Source organism: Microtus oregoni, unplaced genomic scaffold (assembly GCF_018167655.1).
Source record: "Microtus oregoni isolate MIOR12 unplaced genomic scaffold, Mior012 000007F_ref0000211, whole genome shotgun sequence".
NCBI lineage: Eukaryota > Metazoa > Chordata > Mammalia > Rodentia > Cricetidae > Microtus > Microtus oregoni.
In genome coordinates, this window is record NW_024543066.1 from 20897651 (window position 1) to 20922662 (window position 25012).

A 25012-nucleotide genomic window follows, 5' to 3' on the forward strand; every position below is an offset into this window, starting at 1 on the left:
CATGGTCTGTGCCACACCATATTAAGCCATATTGATGTCCGTGGGCCATGTTTCTATCACAGTTTTCATTTCTGGCTTTCACCTCCACTTTGAAGACTTTAAAAGCCTTCTCTTATTTCGATGTTTGCTTTGGGAGTTTTGTTTCCATTGTGTGTTAACCTGTTTCCTCCAGGGATTGGAGATTTAACTGGATTTTATTTTAGCTTTAGTTTTTCTCTTAAGTCTGCCACACTTCTGAGTGGGAGGGGATTTGAGACAGGGTAGCCTCACTGTAGCCCATGCTGGCTTCAGATTCATAACCAGTGGATTACTTAAGCCTCCAGAGTATTAAAATTATTTACATGAGTCACTACACCCAGCCTAGCCCTTCTCCTGTAAGATCAGGGCTGTTTTCTCTGGTCTGCATGAGGAATAAACATTGAAATACTTGCTTTAAAATAAAGGAAAACCTCTGTTCAGCAACCTATTGGCCAAATCCTGGGATATATACCTTGTTTAAATTTATCAAAACTGAATTAGTTTTCATCATTTTAAGATGGGTGAATGACAATCTTTTTATGAAATTTTATATTTGTCTTTTTATGTGTCCCTCTTTATGAAATTTTAAGAAATAATTTTGGTTATTTCTTGAGTACTTTTTCCTCTTTCAATTTCGTAGGTTCTAATATACTTCTTGCTAGAATGGCAACTAGAAAAGCAAAGCCAGATGGGCAGTACCACCTGCAACCAGACGAAGTAGATGATTTCATCAGAGGTCAGCTCGTTACTAACCTACCAGGTAAGTACAAGTCTTTTACTAAGCATTTGCCTGTGAGAGATCACAGACATCTATATGTACTTTTCATGCCATCGTTTTAGTTATTGTGGGGCTATTTTTTCACTGTGGTTTCCTCAGGCTCTCTGGATCATCCTCCCTCAGGATTCAAGTGCTGGAATGACATGCATGTCTTTCCTGTCTCTTTTTAATAAATTGTTAACGGTCATGAAAAAGAAAACAAAGTACTACATTGAACACCTATCAATTGATTTATTACATATTTTATCTTTTCGCTTAGTGGATTCTCCTTTACAGTTGGTAGGTGGCCACCCTACCATGCTATAGGCCCCGGATTCCACCCCCAGCTCCACATTCATAAAAGCAAGCTGTTTGCCCAGAGACCCATAATCCAGGCATTCCAGGGGTGGAAGCTGGGAGACCAAAGTCCAGTGTCTTGTAAAGAATTTCTTAAGTAACAACATCAATGATTCTGAGAAATAGTTTTAGAGAAAATATAAAGTTAACTTAGTCTTTTAAAACCATTTATTTTATCATGTCTATGTTTGCTCATGAACATGCCTTGGCATATGGAGATAAGAAGACAACTTTGGGGAAACGGTTCTCTCCAACTATGGGTTCTAGGGATTACATCAAGTGTGTCAGGCAAGGGCCTTTTCCCAGTGAACCATCCTCTCACCAGCCCAGCTTCCCCCCTCCCCCTTTATTTTTCTTTTATTGAGACAAGGTTTCACTGTAATTTTAGAACCTATCCTGGAACTAGCTCTTACAGACCAGGCTGGCCTCGAACTCACAGAGATGTACCACCACTGCCTGGCCAACTTTTATCATTTAAACCCATAATCCAAATAGTATATTTCTAAAATGAAAACAAAGGTTTAGAAATGCATTTATCTGTTCTGTGAGATTATGCTTCTGAAATGCAGTTGGAGTACAGTAGTGTGTGTGTGTGTGTGTGTGTGTGTGTGTGTGTGTGTGTGTGTCAGAGAGAGAGAGAGAGAGAGAGAGAGATGCATGCCTTGGCTTTAATTCCCAGCACTTAAAGATTGATTTTGTTCTGTGTGGGGATGTGTACATGAAGTTGATCATGGAGGCCATAGGTCTTAGATCTCCTTGGTAATTATGAGCTACATCCCTTGGGCATTGGGAATCAAACTCGGGTGCTTGGCAAGAGCAATAATTGTGGTTTTTTGTTGTTGTTGTTGTTGTTTTTTTTAACCTTTGTGATGTCTCTATAGCCCCACCTAGTACTGCTTTAAAAAAAAAATTCAGAAGAGAAAAGGGCCCTTGGGCATGGTAGCATATGTTTGATGTGGTGTAGGGCAGCAGAGCTCCTGAGTGTCCTGGGTAGCACTGAAACATTGTGTACATTGTATGAGGCCATGTACCCTGGCCCAGCTGTAGGAAGAATTAATGTCACCTCTTTAAGGTGATCAGTTAGCTTTTGATAAGAGAAATGGGTTTTCCTCCCTTACTATACCACCATTCTTTGCTTAGGAGCCTTAGTCCTCATGTCACTGGTTCCACTTTTGTTCCTTGTGAGATATGGGCCTGTATCGTCATTTCCCCTAGTTCCAGTCCAGAGAAAATGCTGTGAAACCATCATGAATATTTGCAGTCATCACAGTACAGTTCTTATTCTGTGCTCAGTAGTATTTGTGTCTGTGCTATAGACTCAGACCATACATTCTTAAACAAGAGTCTGTAATCTTGGAATTATTCACAGAATTCTTTTTATATAAAATTTAAGTTTTGTTTCATGCATGTGTAAATAAGTAAATGACCAAAATTGTCAACAACTGTCTTTGTTTTCCTTTTCTTAGGAGTTGGACGTTCAATGGAATCTAAGCTAGCATCTTTGGGAATTAAAACTTGTGGAGATTTGCAGTGTATGGCTATGGCAAAACTCCAGAAAGAATTTGGCCCCAAAACAGGTCAGATGCTATATAGGTTCTGCCGTGGTCTGGATGATAGGCCTGTCAGAACTGAGAAGGAAAGGAAGTCTGTGTCAGCTGAGATCAACTACGGAATAAGATTCACCCAGGTAACATGTCTTTACATGCTCCTCTTTTAACCTCTAAAGCTCTTGATGATTGGTGGACTCAAAACCTTGGAGACTTGTAAGGTAGATCTCCAGTTAAGAAATCGAGTCTTTGCCCAGCGGTGGTGGCGCACGCCTTTAATCCCAGCACTTGGGAGGCAGAGGCAGGCGGATCTCTGTGAGTTCGAGACCAGCCTGGTCTACAAGAGCTAGTTCCAGGACAGGCTCCAAAGCCACAGAGAAACCCTGCCCCAAAAAACCAAAAAAAAAAAAAAAAAGAGAGAGAAATCGAGTCTTCGGTGGTAGTGGCACATGCTTTTAATCCCAGCACTTCAAAGGCAAGTGGATCTCCATGAATTCCAGGCCAGCCTACTCTACAAAGCGAGTTCCATGATAGGCAAGGAACCTTGAGGGGAAAAAAAATAATCCAGGTCTTAAGGAAAGATACAAAATACTTTGTTTGGGGTCAAAAGTGATTTGAACTGTAAATATTCTCATTACCAATTAAGAGGAAAGGGCCAGACAAATATTTTGAGTTTTAAAATTATAGTTATAAATAGATCTCCTTTACCTCATTTTCCATCCCCCTAGTGCAGTAGTTCTCAACGTTCCTTATGCTGAGACATTTTAATAGTTAGTTCCTCATACTGTGACCCCCCCAACTATAAAATTATTTTTTGTTGCTACTTCATAACTGTAATTTTGCTACTCTAAAGAATTGTAATGTGTAAATATTTGTGTTTTCCAGTGGTTTTAGGAGACCCCTGTGAAAGGGTTGTTTAGCCCTCAAAGGGGTCATGACCCCACAGGTTGAGAACCACTGTGTAGATGGTGGTAGTACAGATGGACTGGTTTGCTTTCCTTAAGAATACATATTTGGATTTAGGTATATCTCTGGAATTCAGCTCTGTAAACACGGCATATCAAGATTTGAAATCTGACAAGCACTGGGTCTTGTGAACTATCATTTAGGAATCTGACATAGTGTTGGATTTCACATTTTATCAGGGAATTTAAGAACTGCAAGAGGTCAGTAATAGTATAAAAAAAAGCAAGAAAGGAACTGCCTTAGGAGTACTCCGTACACTGAAAACATGAGCATTTATATTAACACACATTTCAAGGTGTATACACAGTGTTTCTTTTAAACAAATACAAGAGGGAAATAAGATATTTAAGATTCAGAGCTAAGATAATTGAGAAGAACTATTGGGTTAAGTAAAATAATATGGAAGTGGCTTTTTTCCCCTTTGTCTTTGGGTAGCCAAAAGAAGCAGAAGCTTTCCTTCTGAGTCTTTCAGAAGAAATTCAAAGACGACTTGAAGCTGCTGGCATGAAGGGCAAACGTCTTACTTTGAAAATCATGGTACGGAAGCCAGGGGCCCCTGTAGAGACTGCAAAATTTGGAGGCCATGGAATTTGTGATAACATTGCCAGGTAACCTTTTTCTTTTCTTTAAAACAACAATAACAACAAAAAAAAAAAGTTGGTAGTTATATTCTGTGCAAAGTATGTCAAATAAAATAAAATTAGTTTTAAACTTACCAATCCTGATGTTGTTAAATATACTGTAGAGCCTGAGGCCAGCCCATGGTCACTTGACTTAGCTTTAATACCCTATGGCAAAATACTAAAAGCTGAGGGATGGGTACTTTTTAAAGAAAAGATCTAGTTCAGTTTTTGGCGATTCAAGAGGCTGGCACTATTTTGAACTCTCTGTTGGCCAATGACATCACAGTGGCTGGAATATAGGCCACACAGCAGTCAAAATGCGAGACAGCAAGCTAGACAGGTCTCAACGGCGAGGTTTGCTCTGTATAACAACCTTCTCAACTAAGTGTTCATGACATCATTTATTTCCTAGAGCAATGATTTAATGAGCTCCTGTCCTTGTCTCTTTAGGTCCTCTAAATCACTGTCATCATACTGAGTGTCACGTTTCCAGCATGACCTAACAGACCACAACCACACTTGAGTCCAGCCAGCTGGCAGCCTGTGACTCCTTTTAGTCTCCATGCTGTTAACTTGAGTGTAGGTAGGAAAGGGCTGCCCATTAGTGAGCCAAGGAGGGACTGATGTAGTGTGTGAAAGATTGCAGATATCCCAGATTTCCATGAGTAAATCAGAGAACTAGCATCTCTATGTGAAATGAGCATTCTCTCTAAAAACTTGCGGAAAGCTTTAACACCCTGACTTCTGATGTGTGTCTTAATGCTAGAGTTCATGTGAGGTCTATGACCAACATGAAATCACTTTTTAGAGTGGATCTTCTATTCAGCATACTGCAGTTCATCTGACAAACCAAGTGGTAAAATCTTTAACAATGAAACCGTATTTAAGGGTTACATTATTATGTATTACATTAAAGGTTTTCAGTAAAGATTAGCTCATACCAAACATAAGTTGCTTATTGTATTGTGATCTTGTAAAATCTCAAATTTCCACATATACTGTGGAAACAGGCAAAGTCAAACAACATTACATATAAAATGTTTAAATATAATGTAAATGTATTTCACATGGAAATTAAATGCAATGATAATGGAACATGTCTGTCTGAAATTGGTTCTTAAGCATTGGTTTTTGTTGGCAGGCAAGAGGGATGCAATAACAGGTCCAGTTTACAGTGTTTCTGGAGGAACTGGGACTGATGTGTGCTCATGCAAAAGAATCCCCATTGGTATTAAAGATATTAGGATGAGTTGAAACCATTGCTACCACATAACAGGTCCTTCAAGGTTCCTTACAGATCTAGAGTTTTCCATTCTATTTCTTTTATGCCAGGCTATAACAGTATTTGACGTAGTAGCTACATATATTTTCTTTATGATAAGCTCTAACAGTATTTCACATAAGAGCTACATACTTTTTCTTACACATTTATAAAAGCTCTGAGAGAAAAGTAGAAGATATTTAAATGTTGAAAATATTCAGTGGCTTTCCTTTAAATATAATGGAGAGTCAAAAACCAGAGGTTTGAGAGATGGTTCAGTAGTTACGAATACATCTTTTTAAAAATTATGTATATAATGTGTATATGCATACAGGTGCTGTGACAGAAGAGGGTGTGAGGTTCACTGAATCTGGAGTTTGAGGTCACTGAATTGACTAATCTAGGTGATGGGAACTGAACTCTAGTCCTTTATAAAAGCAAGTGCTCTTAACCACTGAGCCATTTCTTCAGCCCTCCCCTGCAAGGTCTTTAAAAGCAAAACAGCTTATTGATTTCTCCTGTGAATATTACTTGTGCCTTAGTTTAATTTTTTAAAGTAAATTTTGCTTGGAATCCAACTATTCTGGCTACTTACCATGAAGTCTTTTAATTACAATACTTTATATTAATGTATATTATCTAAAATTTTTTTCCTAAATCAAATTTTGGTTGATCATGTCTTGTTTTCAGTATCTGTGTTCTATAATGTCTTCTATGCTTGTGGGTGGTGTTACTGGCTTATCATAAGGGCGATCATTTTTATAAACCTACTAATTCTTAGCAGTGTGTCTATAACATTTTACTGACTATATATGGAATGTACATTTATTTGCTTAGGAAAGTAATTCTAATACTTACAGGACTGTAACTCTGGACCAGGCAACAGATAGTGCAAAAGTAATTGGAAAGGCTATTCTCAACATGTTTCATACGATGAAGCTAAATATATCAGATATGAGAGGGGTGAGTATCACTTAAGCTTTCTTCCTGTAGCGTAAAGCCTGAACTTCAGCTGAGCTTGGGCATGGTGCAGTGCAAGCATGTGTGCAGGTCTTTAGCTTCTTATGTGCCGTCCAAGAAGGGAGACAGAACTTCCCATCAAGCCTGGTCATTTTAAGTTTGAGTATTATTCAAATCCTGTATTTTTTTTCTTCCCTCCTACCCTCTCCATCCCCAGCAATGGGCAAGCACCCTTATCTGAGCTACTGCCCCAGCTTTACAAAGTTATTACTGTAGGGAGAGATTGAACCTCATGCCCTGATTGTGCTAAGTAAGTGCATGTCTACCAGCTGTAGACAGATCCTATTTAAAACCCCAGCTGGGGCTGCCGAAATACCTCAGCAGATAAAGGCACTTTGTCCCCAAGCCCAGGTTGTTCTGTGCTCTCCACTTCACACTATACCAACCTCTCCCCTCGAATAAATAAAGCCTTAGCTACCAAAAAAACCCATGGAGTACTGAAATGCACTTGTGGGATCTTTCCGTGTGGCGTAGAATCAGATACTCTCAGGTAAGGGAAAGCTGCTAAGTCACTCACCCACCAGTCGTCTGTGGGGTGACTCACGAATAAGCTGTTTGCACAGTTTCATCTACTCCTTTATTCTAGAAACAGGATCTAGATGGCATTACTGATTAACTGAGAATTTTGCCTAGTTGGATTTTAACAAAATATTTCTCTTTTCTAGGTTGGTATTCAAGTGAATCAGTTGGTCCCTACTAATCCAAATTCTTCCACATGTTCAAGTCGCCCATCAGTTCAGTCAAGCCTCTTCCCTGGTCTATCACATTCTGTCCATGATCTCTTCCAAGTTCAGAAAGCTAAGAAATCCACAGAAGAGGAACATAAGGAAGGTGAGTAGCCATTAATGTGCAGCTGCTCATTTTTTTCCCCCAAACTTCTTTGGGAGTAAGTAGTCACATTTTAAATCAGCATAGGTCTCTGCCTTCTTTAGAATGTGATTTTACTTTAAATGTGAGAGGGGCTTGTTTTTACCTCAGATGAGCTAAAGAGCGTATTTAATTTTTATTTTTATTCCTAAAATTGCAGTATTTCTGGCTGCTGTGGATCTGGAAGTATCCTCTGCTTCTAGAGCTTGTACTTTGTTGTCACCCTTTTCTACACATCTGGCAGCCACTGTCAGTACTGACACTAACAGAGGCGAGTGTTCAAGGAAATGGAATGGCCTGCATTCTCCTGTCAGTGGACAGTCGAGACTTAATCTGAGTATAGAGGTTCCATCACCATCCCAGGTATGTTTAGAAAACAGTATTCTTTATTTTGTAGGTTGGCATACAGTCATCTTCGTGTGTTGCTATACTGTTCTGTCATTCCCCTCCCATTTCTGCAGGTGCCCTTGTCTGGTAGTGAGTCCTGCCTTGTGCTTTGTCACGGGTATCCTACTACCTTTTCTGCTTCTGTTCACATAGAGGAGACAGATACAAATACTGCCTCTGGGTCTAGTGAAAGGTGCAGCTCTCATGCTTGCATTAGATCCCCCTTGATAGTGAGAAGAAAGGAAGGACTGGCCAAAAGAGCAAGGGATTTTGCTATAAACACTTTTCCATCTTACTGCTTTAAGTATAACTACTTCTATTTGGGGAAAATCTCCTTGCTGAAAAGTCTGGGGTTTTTTTTGGTGGTGTGGGGGGGGGGGTCCCTTTCCATGGGTGAGTTCTCACCACAAGGTATTCTGTGAGTAGATGTGGATTTCCTTGCGTGTGCTACCAGCTTCTAAAGTACACTCAGTTTCAGGCTCTGTTTCACCTCAGGCTTCAGCAGCGGTGTCTGTGAAGATAGCCTAGGCAGGGGCTAGCTTTTTGAAGGCTGATGGTCTTCACTTTCTTTCTCAAATTTCATTTCATTTCTGCACATCAGGTTCTCATTTGGTATTTTACAGATTGATCAGTCTGTTTTAGAAGCACTACCACCTGATCTCCGGGAACAAATACAACAAGTTTATGCTGCTCAACAAGGAGAGCCACGTAGTACTAAGAAGAAAGAACCAGTAAATGGTTGCAGTTCAGGAGTGTTGCCACATCCTGTTGGCACAGTTCTGTTACAAATACCAGAGTCTCAAGAATCTAATAGTAACACCGGAATCAACGTCATAGCCCTTCCAGCATTTTCTCAAGTAAATTAATGTTAGATACCCTCTATCATAGTTTTCTCACCTATCTTTAGCTCAGTTTTTACTTTCTTCTCTTCTTTATCTGTGTGATTCCTGGGAAGCTTGCATTGTACGTACTACCAGGTATATACATCTTCAACACTGGTGGCCACTTGACCCTTTTCTAAAAAGTAGGCAAGTTAGCACCAGAGAGAAGAGAAGTTGGTGGTGTGGCATGGGTATGCAGTTGCCTAAAGTATCTGGAAGAAACAAACACATTCTTTCTCTCCTTTATTGACTGGCCCATGAAGATCAATAGATCACATGAATAGGGTAGAGATGCATAAAGGAGAGTAACACAGGCTGAGTTCTGATAAGTTAGCACATAAACTTTTCCTCATTTTCTACGCTCTTCTATTAAGAGTGATTTCTAAACAGTCTAGCTACCATCCAGAATTATCTTTCTTTCCAGGTGGACCCTGATGTCTTTGCTGCTCTTCCAGCTGAGCTTCAAAAAGAGCTGAAAGCAGCATATGATCAAATACAAAGGCAGGGAGAGGACACCGCTCATCAACAGACAGCAATTACACCTGGTAAGACAGCTGATGAGTCATAAGAAAGACTAGAGTGATGGTATCATCATGTAAGTTCTAACTTCATCCTAGAGACTCTCTGATGGACATATTTGGGATACAAGACAAGCTAGTTGTACTTTGAGACTAATTATTTGAAACAGTGTAGTTTGAAAACATGAAATCTCAACTTCCGGATGCGAATCCCTGAACATTTAAGCCTGAGTACTTGTTGAATTTTTCTCTTAGCCTTCAGGACCAATCCACTGCACATACCTGAGGTTAGGGTACTAATTTGTACAACTGGAAGGAATCGTAGGGCCTGGCTTTAAGTAGCTACATTCTGGCCTCTTGGTAGTAGGGTGTATTGGAAGGATGGAGAACCCCATGGTATTATCTAGATTCCTTATGAGGATCTCATACTTTTTCTTTTAGTGCCGAAGAATCCTTTACTTCAGCTAAAGCCACCATCAGGGAAAGACAAGCGAAACAAGAAGAAGAACCCCAGTGCTTCTCCCAGAAAGATTCAGAGTCCTTTGAAAAATAAGCTGCTTAGCAGTCCTGTAAAATCTCTGCCAGGGGCCTGTGGGAGCCCCCAGAAGTTAATGGATGGTTTTCTAAAACATGAAGGAATAGCTGCCGAGAAACCCCTGGTAACTGGAAAAACTAAAGACTAACTTTTATTAGATTGTAATGTAGTTGACACTGTCTCACGGCATTTTCTTTCTTTCAATAGGAAGAATTCTTAGTTTCCACCTCTGGTGTGCAGAACTCATCTAATTTGCAGCCCAACCAGACCAACTGTGTTAGACCTGCAGCACCCAACTTAGCTGGAGCTGTTGAGTTCGGTGATGTGAAGACCTTGCTCAAAGAATGGATAACTACTATCTCAGGTTGGTGTGGCCCATCTAGTAGCTGGTAGTATCCTGATTCAAGAACATGAACCAAAGTTGTAAGACTTGCTTTGAAATTGTGTGTGTGGTGAAGAGGGGGTTATAGTTAACTGCAGATTTCTAATTTTCTCTAAAAATACATTGAGGTCTTCCTCTTTCCTAGATCCAATGGAAGAAGATATCCTGCAAGTTGTGAAATACTGTACTGACCTTATAGAGGAAAAAGATTTGGAAAAATTAGATCTAGTTATAAAATACATGAAAAGGTAATTTGTTAAATAATTAAAAGCTAAAAAGCTGTTTGAGGATCTACAACAAGTTGATCTTGTAATTAACTATAGAAGGAAAAATGCTATATGTTGATAGCTTAGTAACTTAAAAATGTAGTAATCACTCCCAAGGTTATATTCAATGCACAAGTTGAACATGAGTGCCGTACCTAGCTCTCCTACCTCAGTCTTTGTTAGTGCTGAGATTATAGGAGTGAGCCACACTGGCTAGTCCAAAATTTAAAATACATTAAAAAGAAAGCCAAGCATAAAGCTAGGTTTGGAGGAAAAGAAAATGTGTATTGAAGTTTTTTCTTTTTAATGATAGTTGTCTTCTCCCCTCTAGGCTGATGCAGCAGTCGGTGGAGTCAGTTTGGAACATGGCGTTCGACTTTATTCTTGACAATGTTCAGGTGGTTTTACAACAGACTTACGGAAGCACACTGAAGGTTACCTAAATGTTCCAGAGAGCCTGGTGCTCTCTGCTAGCTGTACCAGCAGTGATGACGTGAGGTATTTGCAAAGTGCATGATAGTGATGCTCTGAGTTTTTTATAATTTTAAATTTCTTTTTAAGCAAGTGTTTTGTACATTTCTTTTCAGAAAGTGCCAAATTTGTCAGTATTGCATGTAAATAATTGTGTTAATTCTTTTACTTGTAGCATAGATTCTATTTACAAAACGTTTGTTTATAAAGTTTTATGGATTTTTACAGTGAAGTGTTTACAGTTGTTTAAATAAAGAACTGTATGTATATTTTGTACAGGCTTTTTTTTTTGTGAATCTCTAAAAAAAATTTCAACTCTGGGAACCAGCAACAATTTGTTATACTTAAAAGGCTGAAAAATCTCCAGGCCAGCTGGCTGCAGGCTCTGTGCAAAATAAAGTTTTTAATATCTGGACTTGTGTCCACAAGATTTATGTCCCTAGGAAGTGTTGAGAATATTCAATACCTAAAATAAATTTTCACATACATAACCTTCCTCTCTTCTCTCCCTCTTGTTATATTTGTATTTTATGACACTTTATAAATTCCATTGTAGTGAATACTTAACAGAAGGAAAGGATTTTGGTGGCTCATTTAGTACCCTCTCCCCCATGCCCATGCCCCAGGAATAACCACATCTAGGTATAGTCATGAGGTCTAACAATACTGAAGCACTGACCTCCAGTAACTACTGCCACTTCTTTTTAACAGAAGACAGTGGAATGTGTACTAAATAAAACAGACCAAAACTAACCTACAAAAGTGCCCCTCCTCGGGCATTTTAGTGGGTGCTGAGAGTGAAAGCTACACTAACATGGAAGCCTAGCTACTGTCTTTATTGGCAATTGGGAATTGTGATGATTACAGTGACTTCCGATGACCAGTACAGGCAGAAAAAAGCAGTCAGCTATCCTTTACTTCATGGCTGCAGACTGCCTAAATCTTTTTAGAAAAATCCCTACAGGCATATGGCAGAAAACCGCTGGAGAGAGGGGTGTCACTGTAGAGAGAATACCCATAGCTGTTTTTTTTTTTTTTTTTTTTTGGGTTTTTCGAGACAGGGTTTCTCTGTGGTTTTGGAGCCTGTCCTGGAACTAGCTCTTGTAGACCAGGCTGGTCTCGAACTCACAGAGATCCGCCTGCCTCTGCCTCCCGAGTGCTGGGATTAAAGGCGTGCGCCACCACCGCCCGGCTAATACCCATAAAGATATTTCTTACATCAAAAAGGTTCCAAGAATCACAAAATCTGTAGAAACTTGGTTAATCAAATACTGCAGGACTGATTTAATCAGTATAAAATTTGAAAGAGATTTAGATTTGTAATAAAAATCCAAATTTAAGGAAGGGCAAACTTTAAAACAGCAGCCAAGTCTTGAGGGAGGTGAGTGCAGGCACGCTGGACTGTGGGGTAGGGAACTGACCACTGTCAAACCAGTGTAAGTTGCTTGGTTTCTCATGGAAAACATCTTTATACACCTAAGTCCATCAGCGTCCAAGTGTCTGTTCTGTTGGTAATATCACAGCATAATATTACATTTACTCCAAATTCTGTCCCATGTGGGAAAATTAGATGATTTCAAATACTTTCTTCAGCTCCACAATAAGCTGCCAGTCACTCTTCTGCATTTCGTCTCTGAACCAGTCTTTGAGTGCATCGATGGACTGCCGGCTGATCTGCAATAGCCCAGGCACAAACATGGTGAGCCAAAGGTAAGTAAAGTATGCCAATGAAAGCCAGTGGTCCTAGATGTGGTTAAGCAAAGAGAGATGCAGTGTTTTCCAGTCTGCTTCAGGGGCCAAACCCACATCTGTGAGCTGAGAGGCTCTGGGGTCCATGAACTGTCAGTTGCACTACCCTCTTATCAGAAGTAACACTTGATGTTCCCCAAACCATAAAATTTCAGTGTGAAGATAAGGCTAAAATACTTACCTTGCTCACAAGAATGTCCGTAGCTTCGAAATGTCTCCCAAACATTTTGGGAGATTCCCCAGGGATGGGTTCTATTTTGACACAGACCTCTTGTCCTTTTTTTGCAACATCCACTTGCTTGTGGTTTATTTCAATACTTGTTACTATCCCAATGTCAACGAACTACAAAAACAGAAAGATCAGTGTCAGGTCAGATTGAAGATCTCCATAGGCCTCATGACAGCTAAACTCTACAGTCTCCACAGTAGAACTTAGCAAGACCTCATGAGATGACAAAAACATCTGGTGTCATTTTGTGGTCCTGCTATAAACTCATGGGCTGTAAAAGAAGGGAACAGCATACACCAACTCAGAAAGGTGGTTGTGCAGCTGGAAAATCTTTAAACAAAAAAAGGTATGGAAGGGTGGCTGCTTTGTGGACAAGGGATAGGGCGAGGGAGCATCTTAAGTGAAAAAGCGTTTGATTTACAGAGCCACATATCACTATCCCCAAATGAAGACTTCAAAGGCTGTGTATCAAGTAACACCACGACCAGTACCCATTGACCAGACTGGGCGCTAAGCATTAGCATAGTGAGTACTATGACATCCTTTCAAGGCCAGTGAGAACTCTGCAAAACCAAGGAGTGGAAGGAGAACACAAGTTTGTATCTATTTACATAATTCAAAGACTGTAATGGATACTATAACAATATTCACTGGGGCAAAAGTCACCAAGAAGTAATGTTTACAGGACCTGCATAGTGCAAGTGCCCCCTTGGAGGTTTCCTTTTCAGTAAGTCTAAATCCAAGTGAGTACAATCTACAACACATTTGAGCTGGACTCTTCACAAAGCAGGCGTACTCTGAACTGTGAATGGAGGAATGGAGCAAGCACAAGAGGATGAATGACGACTGCAAATAAGGCATTACAATAGACAAGCTACCTGGGAAAGACACTGAGAACCAGGTCTCAGAATCAACAGTTTCCTAAGATTGGATACTTTAATGGAAAATTTTGTTCCATTATTTTTTTTTCTATGTTAACATTGATATAGGCCTGGAACTTACATTTTTGCTTGGAACGCACATAGGTGTTCCTTGTTTCACTTGGCCAGCTTCCACAGTAACTCCTATTACTATTGGGTCTCGAGAATTGAAAATGTACTGAGGGAGGATTTTCATCTTGCAGGGAAATACTGCTATGTGCCTGAAAGTAAAAAGAAAGCAAAATATCTCAAGCTCAAAATTATTAAACAGAAAGCAAATATAATGAACGTGAAGTTTGTTATATGAATGCACTTTCTGCAGCCTATGTTCTCATTCTCTCAAAGCTACATCAAGGATGGAGCCTGGCCCCAGAGGATGAATGTTTTTGCCAGTCATATTCTGGAGTTTAGAACACGGGCAGACCTTGCTGACACGTTTGTTAATGTCTACTTTAGAAAGAGGTATAGTCATCCATCTGTATGATTTTCTCCATCATGTTCCCCAAGTTTTCCAAAAAGTTGCCATGAGGTAACTGTCCTTGTCAATCACATGCTGGAAGCACATTCAGCCAGTTTCAGTCCTGGGCTACTGTCCCTGGGTTACTCTGGTAATCTCTTTCCTAGACAATGGAAGCGCCCACACACACACAAGGTAACTGCCACTGACTCCCTAACCACCCAGATCCATGTAGCTAAAGTAGCCCTCAATGTGATCATGACTACACAATTTAGCAATAAAAAGTTCAATCTTTTCCATGACCTACGAGATTGCCCCTGTAACTTGCAAACCCTGTTCCTTCTCTAACTTGCTAATTGCCACATTCTCTGAAGTATACTTTGCCAGTATGGCTTGGTTGTCTTAAGTGTTGTTCTGCCTGCACAGACTACACTCTTGACTACTTGTTCTGCTTCTGACTGTTACTCCCAATAAGAGAACATGAGGAGATGCCGTCCCCAATCACAGCCCATTCTGTGAATCTGCTTTACAGCACTCATCTCTACTTGTACACTTCCAGATCGATTGCCTCTGTCAATTACAGATACCCTCAAAGGCCCAGGACTAGGAAGCCGAACTCTGGCCCCTGTATTCAAGAAGCATGGATACAATGAACCTGGAAGGTCTGTGGAGTCATGGCTTTGTCTCCCTTAGAATCTTTTGGATTATTTTCCATTTCACACAGAGGATACCTAAGCCCACCAAATTGAAAATTAATAAACTGAAAGGCCCAGAGAAGATCTGAAAACACAGAGGAATATTTGCCCCGGACTATAACACACCACTTTGGGATGCAGCATCTGAGACATTAATAAATGCTATTCTTTTCTTGTCTGCATTTCTTGTCAGTATTTGGAACTTCTCCACCAGCTGCATTTAAAAAAGATTCGAAGTAAACAAAAACACTAACTTACTTGAATTCTTCCTGTTTCTGTTTCTTGTAGTCTTGTCTGTATTTTGTAAAGGCATCAAATAAATGATAAATAATTTCTGCACTAAAGATTCTAACTCCCAAACTATCCGCCATCTCTTGTGCATCCCGTTCAATTCTTACATCAAAGGCCAAAATCACTGCATACCTGAAACATGGAAACATTAAAGATCACTGAATGAGAATTAGTGAGTCACACCAAACACTCTGAAGATGATCAGAAGCAAAGAATACTTACTGCGGATCATGTTCCAACATGACCGAAGCCTTCATAACGTCTTTTTTATGGACTGGGCCAATGTTAATTCCTGCATACTGTAAAAGGAGAGTTTTCAGGTTTATCTGCATGTAGCAGGTAATGGAACAACACGTCATAAATATCATATGCTTAGAAAGCTGGGCAGTTACTTACTGGCACCTCTGATGTTTTCAGAAATTCAAGAAGAGCTTCCAAAGAGCCCAGTGTAGACGCCTGGACATAAACTCCTTTTTCTTCTAATTTGATAGCATTTAGTGTCTGCTTTAACTCATGGATCAATTCATCCTTGAAAAGAAATCAAACATGACAAATTATATCTCAATCTTCAGCAGCCTAGAATTGAACTGTTTCCCACTGGTTAAAGACATCTGAAAACATGGAATTAAGGCACGACAGTCTGTTATAGGAAAAAAAAAAAGCAAATGACTGGGTAGAGTGTCATCCTTTTTGTGGACCACACAGATGAGAGGCAGCCCCAAAGTTCAATTGTTTCAACTGTGAAATCTCCTAACTCATTACTTCACTAATTATCTTATGCTGTGACCTGATTCTGCCTAAATATTAAAGGAGGCCTTCATGACTGTGTCCCTAGCAGCTATATGCTATATTCTTTTTGGCAAGCAATTAAGCTATGACTACAGCCTGCTTTTCATTGGCTATGGGCCAAGTGATCTTTCCAAAGACAAACAGGCTTTAAAATGACTACTGGTATGAAATGAAGATTCCCTTTAAGATCCATGTACTACAGTACCTAAATTAAAAACAGCCAGCAGCACATCCCTAGCACATAGAAGACTGAAGCAAAAAAAATCTCAAATTCAAGACCAGCTTAAACAACATTGAGTTTGAGGCCGGCCTGAGCTACATAGCAAGACTTATTAACGAAAAAAAAAAAACTGAAACAAACAACAACAAAAGACACCATCTGGCTTTAAAAAAGAAAAAATGTATTTGTATGCTTATATGTGGATACATACACGTAAGTGCTGTTTCACTTTACTGCCAGAGGCAGTGGATCGCCTAGAGCTTCCAGGTAGGTTCTCAGATGCAATCAATATGCTCCTAACTACTCAACCACCTCCTCAGGACATTTTATTTTTAAAGGACTTTGGTGTCGCCCCCCCCCCCCCCCCACACACACACCCATTTTTGAAATAGGGTTATGAAGTCCAGGGTCACCTTGAAATACTGGTGCAAACAATGACAGCCATGAGCTTCTGACCTAACTTCCTCCACCTGCCAGGTTCATTCATGCACCACTCTGCTAGTTTTCATGCAGTGCTGAGCTCAAACCCAGGCCTTCCCGTGTGCAAGCATGCTAACAACTGAGCACCACCAGTCGTTGCCTTATTTTTTTTAATTAGGATAAAATGCATGTTTAGAATCAGGCATATAAATGTATGCAACTTCATATGATTATAAACAATTTGAAAAAAAGTTTGTGAAAAAGAACAGTAGCTATGCTTTACAAGGTACCCATTTTAGTGAGCATCCCTAACATATCACACAAAAAAACTCAAGAAGTAAGGAAACAGCAGGATACGGGTAATATGAAGAAAAGGCTGTAATTAGAGATGGGGGAGGTCAATACAGAAAGAAAGAGCAGGAGGATAACTGATAAATCTTAAGGAATATTTTATATTAACCTAAAATTATGTAAGTATATATATGTTCATATGTATCTTTTTTTTAAAAATTAGATTTATTTAATGAATGTGAATGCTTTGCCTGCATGCATGTACATCACATGCATGCCTACTGCTCATCAAGGTCAAAAGAGATGTCAGATATCCTGAAACTAGAGTTATAGATGGTTGTGAGCAATTACTTGGGTGCTAGAAATCAAAACTAATTCCTCTGCAAGAAAGAGTAAAGTACTTTTAATCAATAAACTATCATTCATACAAGCCTGTAGGCCACTTTTAGTGGTAGAATCCGGTCATGCTCATGATAACAATGTAACACAGAAGTTAAACTTAGAATACCTCAACAGTATGGTTGCCTAAACAGGACCTAAACAATAAAGCCATATAAATACGTATATATGTGCACACAGATGAAATTATGCCCCATGGGCTGACAATGCTCCCCACGAGAGCAACAGGCTATCACAAACTCTAGTCCCAGGCATGAGTTGGTCAAGACAGTACAGGGACTTCTCAAACAATACAGGCTGTCATTTCTGCCCTTGGTTGTCTCCCAGAGGTTGAAGGTAAACCCTTATTGCAGAAGGTGCCACATACTTAAAACACAGGACATGGAAAAAGTCGAACTGGATCTGGTTAGAAAGCCTCCCTGAGTTCTAGCTTCCATTGTACCAGAAGGTACAATGCAAAGGCGTGGGGGGATTTGAAGCAAATGGAAGTCCTGTCCAGCATTGATGCCTATGAGCCACAACAATGACCAACATAACAAGATGTCCCTAAAGGTTTACAATAGTGACATTCATTATTTGGTGGTAAGCAAAAGCTGTCAGGTGGACTTAAGGCTCACTCACCAGTAGGGAACTCATGCCTTATACTAGAAACCTAGCCAACTCCCTAGTGCTAGTGAGGACATGGACCTTATACTAACTAGATCAACATGATTCCCAACAGCATTCTAGAGGTTATCCATATATTCAAAGTTAAGTATAGCTCTCACCCCACATTAAAGAAGCTTCTCTTTATAGCAAACATAAACCATTAAAAAGACAAAGTCATAATTCAAAGATCACTGGACCATGGAAAGCCCAGCTCAACAGATACATAACTTTTGTACCCAAGCTCTGGGAACATCATGGAAGAGGGGATGGAAAGGCTCAAGGATCAGAAGGATCAAGCAGTGTGCTGTGAGACTGTTTCTCCTATACATAATAGGGAAGGTACAGCCATGATACCTCAACAGAATGGCTGCCTAAAAACTCAAACAATCACAAATCCAATACCAATAGACTCGATAACAAGAAAGGGGGCAATATTAGGGGTCTGACCCCTAGACAGTGAACTACAGACTAATGACTGTTGAAAAAGGGGAATTACTCTTCCAGAGACAAATCCCAAATTGGTCATGCAATACAAAGTGATCACACCTGAAATCACATACACACACACACACACACACACACACACACGCAACATTAAGTGAATTCAAGTGTGTGTGCGTGTGTGCGAAACAAAAAAAACAGGCCATCAATTTCAGAGAGAATAAAGAGAACTATATAGGAGGGGTAAGGAGGGATGAATACGGAAGGAGCTGGAGAAAAGGAAAAAGTTACGTAATTATATTTTGATTAAAATATAGCGAATAAAAAAGAGATGTAAAGCTGAAGCAGGAAGATCATGAATTCAAAGTTAGTCTAGGACACTGGGAGGGAAACTGGGTAAATAGCATTGGAAGAAAAAAAAATCACAATTAATGAACTCACTTTCAGAACTGGGATTTCATCGTCTTTATAAGCAACGAGGAGAGGTAAACCAGCAAGTGTTTTCTCAAGGTCTTTCCCAAGAATCTTCACTCCTTGAGCTGCTTCCACTTCTTTATGCTTTTCATACTGGTTCTACAGACAAAAATAGTTTTTATTGAATAATCTGAATGGTGGCAGCACTACTCTATTTTGTGACCTTGGAAAGAGGAAGGTGTTCTCAGGCTCTGTACAAGAAACACCTACAACATAACCAAATGATAAACTCAATTTAAGACAAGTCAGAACAGAAGATAATGCTACATATAGAAAGTAAAAACAGACAACCAATCTGAACTGTAAAATCTGTGAAAAACAGGACAATGAAAGTAGAGGGATAAACAGCTAATAAACACAAAGCAGTGGCTAATACTGACAGGTAAATGTAATCCAACTAATGACAGTTTTGAAAGTGATGGTGTCACAAAGCAGGCAGAGGTATGAAAGAGTGAAGAGCTGCAATGCAAGTGTGACTTGTAACTCCTGCTCAGGCAGCAGTAAGCTGGGTCCCACACACCCTGGGAAAATGAGCACAAGTTCAACAGAAGGTGCAAAAAGGAAGTCCATGGTACAGCACGCAAGCATATTCATTCCATGCCCAGAACAATAGACAGCAAAACAAAGTCACAAAGTGGAATATTAATCTGAAATTGTTTTTCAGTTCAGAAGGGCCAGGTGTAACAGCAAGCATCAAGAATGTCTCCACTTTTACACTATGCATAGATACATTTTTAGCAAGACATGCCCAGAAACTGATACTACAAAGAAAATCAAGGCTGTGGTTTACTATCAGAAAAACACTGCTATGGTTAACTATTAGTGAAAAGGCCAAGACTACAATCAGGAAAAAGCATGCACAGCTTCTGGATTCCAACACTGCTCTTTGATTTGGTCATCCCCTAAAATTTGGTTATCCAGTACTATTCATGCAACAATCCAGGCTGTCCATCCTTATGTGAATCTAATAAATGGATCCTGTCACTTATGCATACTTCTGCAATAAAACAAGGACAGGGACAAATGTGTACTGTGTATTAAGCCAAGCAGCCTTCAATTCAAAGCGAATGGTGTCAAACAAACATTGTGAAGTCCCCTGCCAATGCTTACCATTTTGGCTTACCTTCACACGTAGTTCCTTCATAGGAGGAGGTAAAAGGAGGCCTCGAATCTGAGTGACAATGGGCCCTTCTACTCCAGGGACAATGATTGTATCCCCTTCCTTCAACCGTCCATTGATCAATATAACATCTATTGTGGTCCCCATCCCTGGGAGAGCTTTGACCTAACAGACATGTTTTGAAAGGAAACAAATCATATATGATAAGCAGCACATATCCATTACTCAAGGAACTATTAAAAGGGAGTAGGGCAGGAAAGGAAACCTGATAATTGAGTACCTCCATGACTTGTGCTCTCAGCTCTTCACAGTGTGCAAGCCTCTTGCTCAGCATGGTTTGAGTTAATTCCACAAGAAGGTAGATGAGACTTCCCATGCCATCACCAGTATGTGCAGAGGTAGGTACCAAGGACACAAAAGTACGGGGATCTTTATTCTCATAAAACAAAGCAGCATTTAAACCCTAGAATCAAAAATCAGTCCAAAAACACTGGTTGAGTAGAGGCATGTAGAAGAGGATGGCTAAAGAGAAGGGAGATGAACAAATGACTGATATTCTGAAACTCCACAAAGACCTAGACAACTGAGGCACTGTAGGTCAGTGGTAAAGTGCTTATCTAAGGATGTACAAGACCCTGTCTTCCATGCCCAGCACTAAAAACAAAACAAAAAAACCTATGAACAAACACAATCTAGAAATAATCATATAGATGTTCAGAGGAAAAGAAAAAAGTAGCTTCTAAGTCAGTGCAGTTTACCAATTTCTGATGTTAAAAAGGAAGCAAGCACAGAATTACACACACACTACTCAGTTATACAGAAGGTCGAGGAAAGGAAAGTCAGGAACTCTCAAGTTTTGTATCGTCCCGGAAACAGCAAAATCCTACCTCAGAAGAAACAGCAATAACAACAAAATACCAAAATGAAAACAACAACAACAAAAATACCCAACTCATAGGAGAACAGATCTGAATTAATGAAAATGGCGACTTCACTAAATAGACAACAAAAGAAACAAACATTCTGATAGGTTCTTCAGAAAGAAATTCTCCTACCTGCTGTGCAAACTCTACAATAATAGCCTTTGCACGCTCCTCAAATTCATCCTTTGTATTCTTTTTCTGCTTTTTTAAAGTAGCAGCCACATCCGAATCAGGGCTCTTCTTCCAGTCATATAACCTGTCAATCTGGAAACATTTATCAGAAATACTTCAAAATCTACAAAATTAAAGGGTGTAAGCTCCAGAAAATTCCTAATATTCCCCCCCCCCCTCTCTCTCACACACACACAGTGTAAAGAACTCAGACATTTTATTGCACAAAAGGCCTTTTCAGAGGCTGCAATTGAACCTCTTGAATAAGAAATTGCTGAGGTGACATGCTGTCCATTTTAGCCTCCATTAAGTTCATGGAAAACTGTTCTTTGCAAAATGGAAGGTCCTAGAATTATCCTGTGAACATTAACATGTACTGTTTTCAAAGTTCAGAATGAGCTGGTAAATCAGCAGACAGGAACAAGAACTAATTCTAACAAGTGACACTGTCAGGAAGGTTACTTAACAATTGCTTCACTGCTCAAATTAGGAGGAAAGCTGGTTATTTACAAGAGAACTGACTTTTCCCTCAGCTGTCAGCTGTGGGATGTTTCAGGTGACTGAAATATACTGAACCAAAAATATAATTTACAAGACACTAATTTTTTATAAACTGTATCTCTCCCATGAGGAGTGAGAATAAGAGGGAATTAATCACCAAAACAATGACAATGTGTGACATTTGAGCTCAGCCTATGCTCACAATGTAAAGAGGCAGATTCGTCTGTTACTAAGAAAACCCAGTTAAGGAGGAAAAGACCTAAGATGACCAGCAGAATCAAATAACTGCTTGAGGTCTTTAAAATAATTTCTAAAAGTAAACTCAATATAAAGTTCTAACCTCGAAAAAAAGCCCCCAAAAGAAAGACCTAATATTTGTAGAGTTGAAGAGAAAGCCACAGGATGAACTTAAAACCCAAACTTACTAGAAAAAGAGAAAAAATTAGTGATCTTGAAAATGGGGCACTAAAAGCTAGCAAGATTGAAGCACACAGGAAAATATGATGGGGGGGAGAAAAAATACTCCAACACTTTACTTGGCTTTCATGTGAAAAGATTAAGAAAATTAGTTGGAATGGCAGGACTATCCTACAATTCTACCAAATAGCTAAAGAAACAGAATGAGACTATTTAGCAGAAAATAGCTGAATAATCACCAAATATGACAGATTAATTGAAGCTATAAATTTAACATAATAAAATCAATAAAACCCAAGCATGATGAAAATTAAACTATTATGTAATCACACTGATAAATGTGCAAAAAGAAAAAAGTCTTAAAAGTAAGCAACATAAAACATGCATACGGAGGAACAAAGAAGATGAAAGCAGAAAGCAACAAAAAAGGAAAAACAAAATAAAGTAGGACTTTTCACAAAGTGAAATATTTTCAAGAATGGAGGATTTGAAATAACACTTTTTTTTTTCATAAAAAGGTAACATGACTTGTTATCAGTTGGGTTACACTCTTAAAGCTCAATAGACTTTTAAAGGATGAGCCAAAAATGATGCTGGCAATAAACAGATTGGTTTAAACAACAGGTTAAACAGTAGGAAGATACGAAAAGTCCCTAATGGTAAATGTGGGGAAAAAAACACCAAGACTGAGTCTGTCGTTTTATATTTCAATATTTATTCTTATTGTGTATCTGTCTGTGTGGGGCTATGCACATGAATGCAAGGGTCTGGGGTATGTAGAGGCTTCCTGGGACCCCCTGAGTGGGAATTACAGGATGCTGAGAGTCACCCGACACAGGTGCTTCAAACTGAACCCAGGTTCCTTGCAAGAGAACCAACCACACTGAGCCATTTCTCCAGCCCCTAATTTGCTATTTTGCCTTAAAGATAGAACTGAGCATTTAAAGAGAAAAATAATAAAAGAGGATTTATAATAAACTAAGAAAAAAAGGAGCAACAGGAAAATGGAGAGGAGAAAACGAACAGTGGCGCACTGTTAAGGCTTTTAAACCTCAAAAGAGATGTATAACAGAAGTCAAGTTAAAAATACAGACTGTAAACCTAAGGCAACCTGGGGCAATAGACACACAAAGCATTCATATCCCAGTGTTGAAAATAAGAATGTAACTCTTAAGAAATAGCCAAATGCTGCATAGGGGAGGGAAATGGGGAAGATTGAAAACAAGTTCATGTGAGATACTAAACAACTAAAGCCACTGTGCCAAGAGGGGCAGTCGATGCAAATGATAGAGATGCAGTACCTCAAGGTGGAAGATTAGTTAGTGCTTTGTACAAATAAGAAAAAGCATGCTGGGGGCTGGAGAGATGGCTCAGTGGTTAAGAGCACTGACTGCTCTTCCAGAGGTCCTGAGTTCAATTCCCAGCAACCACATGGTGGCTCACAGCATCTATAATGAGACCTGGCACCCCCTTCTGGCTTGCGGGCACACGTGGAAGGAATGTTGTACACATAATAAATAAATAGTTAAAAAAAAAAGAATAAAAAAAGAAAAAGCATGCTTGCTACAAAAAAACCCAGCAAAAAAAAAAAAAAAAAACCAACAAGGAAGAAGGCAGTAAAGATGCCATGCACACAACCCTAAGAAAGGGAAATAGTCATACTATCACAGAAGACTTGAAGGTAAAAACTTGGTAACGACATAAAAGCAATGTATAAAGAAGACTCAATCTTAATTGTATGTGTACATACAATTAATTACATGCCTTCAAAATACATTTAATAAAATTCACAGAACTTTAAGGAGACAAAATGTAAAAAGTGCAGCCAGGAATCAATGGCCATCTGCAATAGTTTACCAAACAGTCACAAGCATCAGTAACCAACCGTAACACTCAGCTGAATATCAGCAGCACAGATATTCAGATGAAATGTTAGACATCAAGGCTGGTCACAGACGACCACATAATAACTCCTAAAGTGTGAGTCCTTTGGTCACAAAGCAATTCAACAGTATCTGGGAAAATTCCCATACACTTACACATTAACATTCTTCTGAAGAATGAATAGATCAAGGATAAACACAAGATAAATAACGTATTTTTTTCCCAACTGAAAAGAGAAACAATGTCTAAGCAATGCTTAAAGTGGAAGCTAGGCATAGTGGTACTTGTAAGAAAAGGCAGGAGGATCAAAGTCAGTTCAAGATCCGGAGGGGTACTTTGTCCTACAAAAAATAAAATAAAAAACCAAAAACACAAAAAACGGGTGGGTGTTGTTATCTCGGGAGTCAAGAGCATCTGCTGCTCTTGCAGAGATCTGAGTTCAGCTCCTGGCTCAAACTGCAGTAACTCCAGCTCCATGGTATCTAATGTCTTCGGATTCTTCCAACACGTGCACTCATGTACTTGTGTAAAATAAATCTTTAAAGGTGGAGGGGGTGTTAAAAAATAACAATGCAACAAAAACATAGTTCTTTTAAAGACACAAATGGACAAGCTGACAGCGGGTGTGACTGTACACACAGAGGCTGGGGCACGAAAATCACAAGTTCAAGTCCATCTGTACTTCACAGTGACATCACATTGCAAAACAATAAAATAATGCTGCTCAGGTTACACAAAACGCAGACACAATCCTATTAAAAATGCAAAATGAGGGCTGGAGAGATGGCTCAGAGGTTAAGAGCACTGGCTGCTCTTCCAGAGGTCCTGAGTTCAATTCCCAACAACCGCATGGTGGCTCACAACCACCTGTAATGAGATCTGGTGCCCTCTTCTAGCTTGCAGACACACATGCAGGCAGACCACTGTATACTTAATAAATCAATCTTGAAAAAAATGCAAAATGATACTCTTCAGAAAAATTTGTCTCTTAATAGGACTGAACATCCATACATGCATATGATGATACAATTCTATTCCTAAATATTTTCTCAAAACAAACAAAAATAAAGGACTATACACAAATGCCCACAGCTGCCTTACTAATAAGTAACTAGAG

General features: G+C 39.4%; 2 protein-coding genes across 11 annotated transcripts in view; one reads left to right on the forward strand and one right to left on the reverse strand.

Moving 5' to 3' along the window:
- The window catches only part of Rev1 (REV1 DNA directed polymerase), a 71060-nt gene extending 59932 nt beyond the window's left edge, over positions 1–11128 (forward strand). For 8 of the 9 annotated variants that reach the window (XM_041655530.1, XM_041655528.1, XM_041655527.1 and 5 more), the window contains 12 exons: positions 659–778; positions 2599–2819; positions 4081–4253; positions 6390–6492; positions 7215–7380; positions 7577–7779; positions 8427–8660; positions 9109–9229; positions 9644–9861; positions 9945–10101; positions 10265–10367; positions 10717–11128. In XM_041655530.1, the coding sequence (XP_041511464.1) occupies positions 659–778; positions 2599–2819; positions 4081–4253; positions 6390–6492; positions 7215–7380; positions 7577–7779; positions 8427–8660; positions 9109–9229; positions 9644–9861; positions 9945–10101; positions 10265–10367; positions 10717–10828 (1931 nt within the window). In that variant the 3' untranslated portion in view covers positions 10829–11128. Of the gene's footprint in view, positions 1–658; positions 779–2598; positions 2820–4080; positions 4254–6389; positions 6493–7214; positions 7381–7576; positions 7780–8426; positions 8661–9108; positions 9230–9643; positions 9862–9944; positions 10240–10264; positions 10368–10716 lie in introns of those variants that run through there. The other variant, XM_041655533.1, reaches the window with a different exon arrangement.
- An 849-nt stretch (positions 11129–11977) lies between these two features.
- Positions 11978–25012, reverse strand: part of Eif5b (eukaryotic translation initiation factor 5B) — a 56634-nt gene continuing 43599 nt past the window's right edge. Inside the window, exons 15-24 of one of the 2 annotated variants that reach the window (XM_041655538.1) lie at positions 21055–21186; positions 20280–20462; positions 20003–20164; positions 18847–18978; positions 15594–15725; positions 15420–15496; positions 15165–15329; positions 13837–13975; positions 12787–12948; positions 11978–12530 (exon numbers count right to left, since the gene is read on the reverse strand). In XM_041655538.1, the coding sequence (XP_041511472.1) occupies positions 12423–12530; positions 12787–12948; positions 13837–13975; positions 15165–15329; positions 15420–15496; positions 15594–15725; positions 18847–18978; positions 20003–20164; positions 20280–20462; positions 21055–21186 (1392 nt within the window). In that variant the 3' untranslated portion in view covers positions 11978–12422. The remainder of the gene's footprint in view (positions 12531–12786; positions 12949–13836; positions 13976–15164; positions 15330–15419; positions 15497–15593; positions 15726–18846; positions 18979–20002; positions 20165–20279; positions 20463–21054; positions 21187–25012) is intronic. The other variant, XM_041655537.1, reaches the window with a different exon arrangement.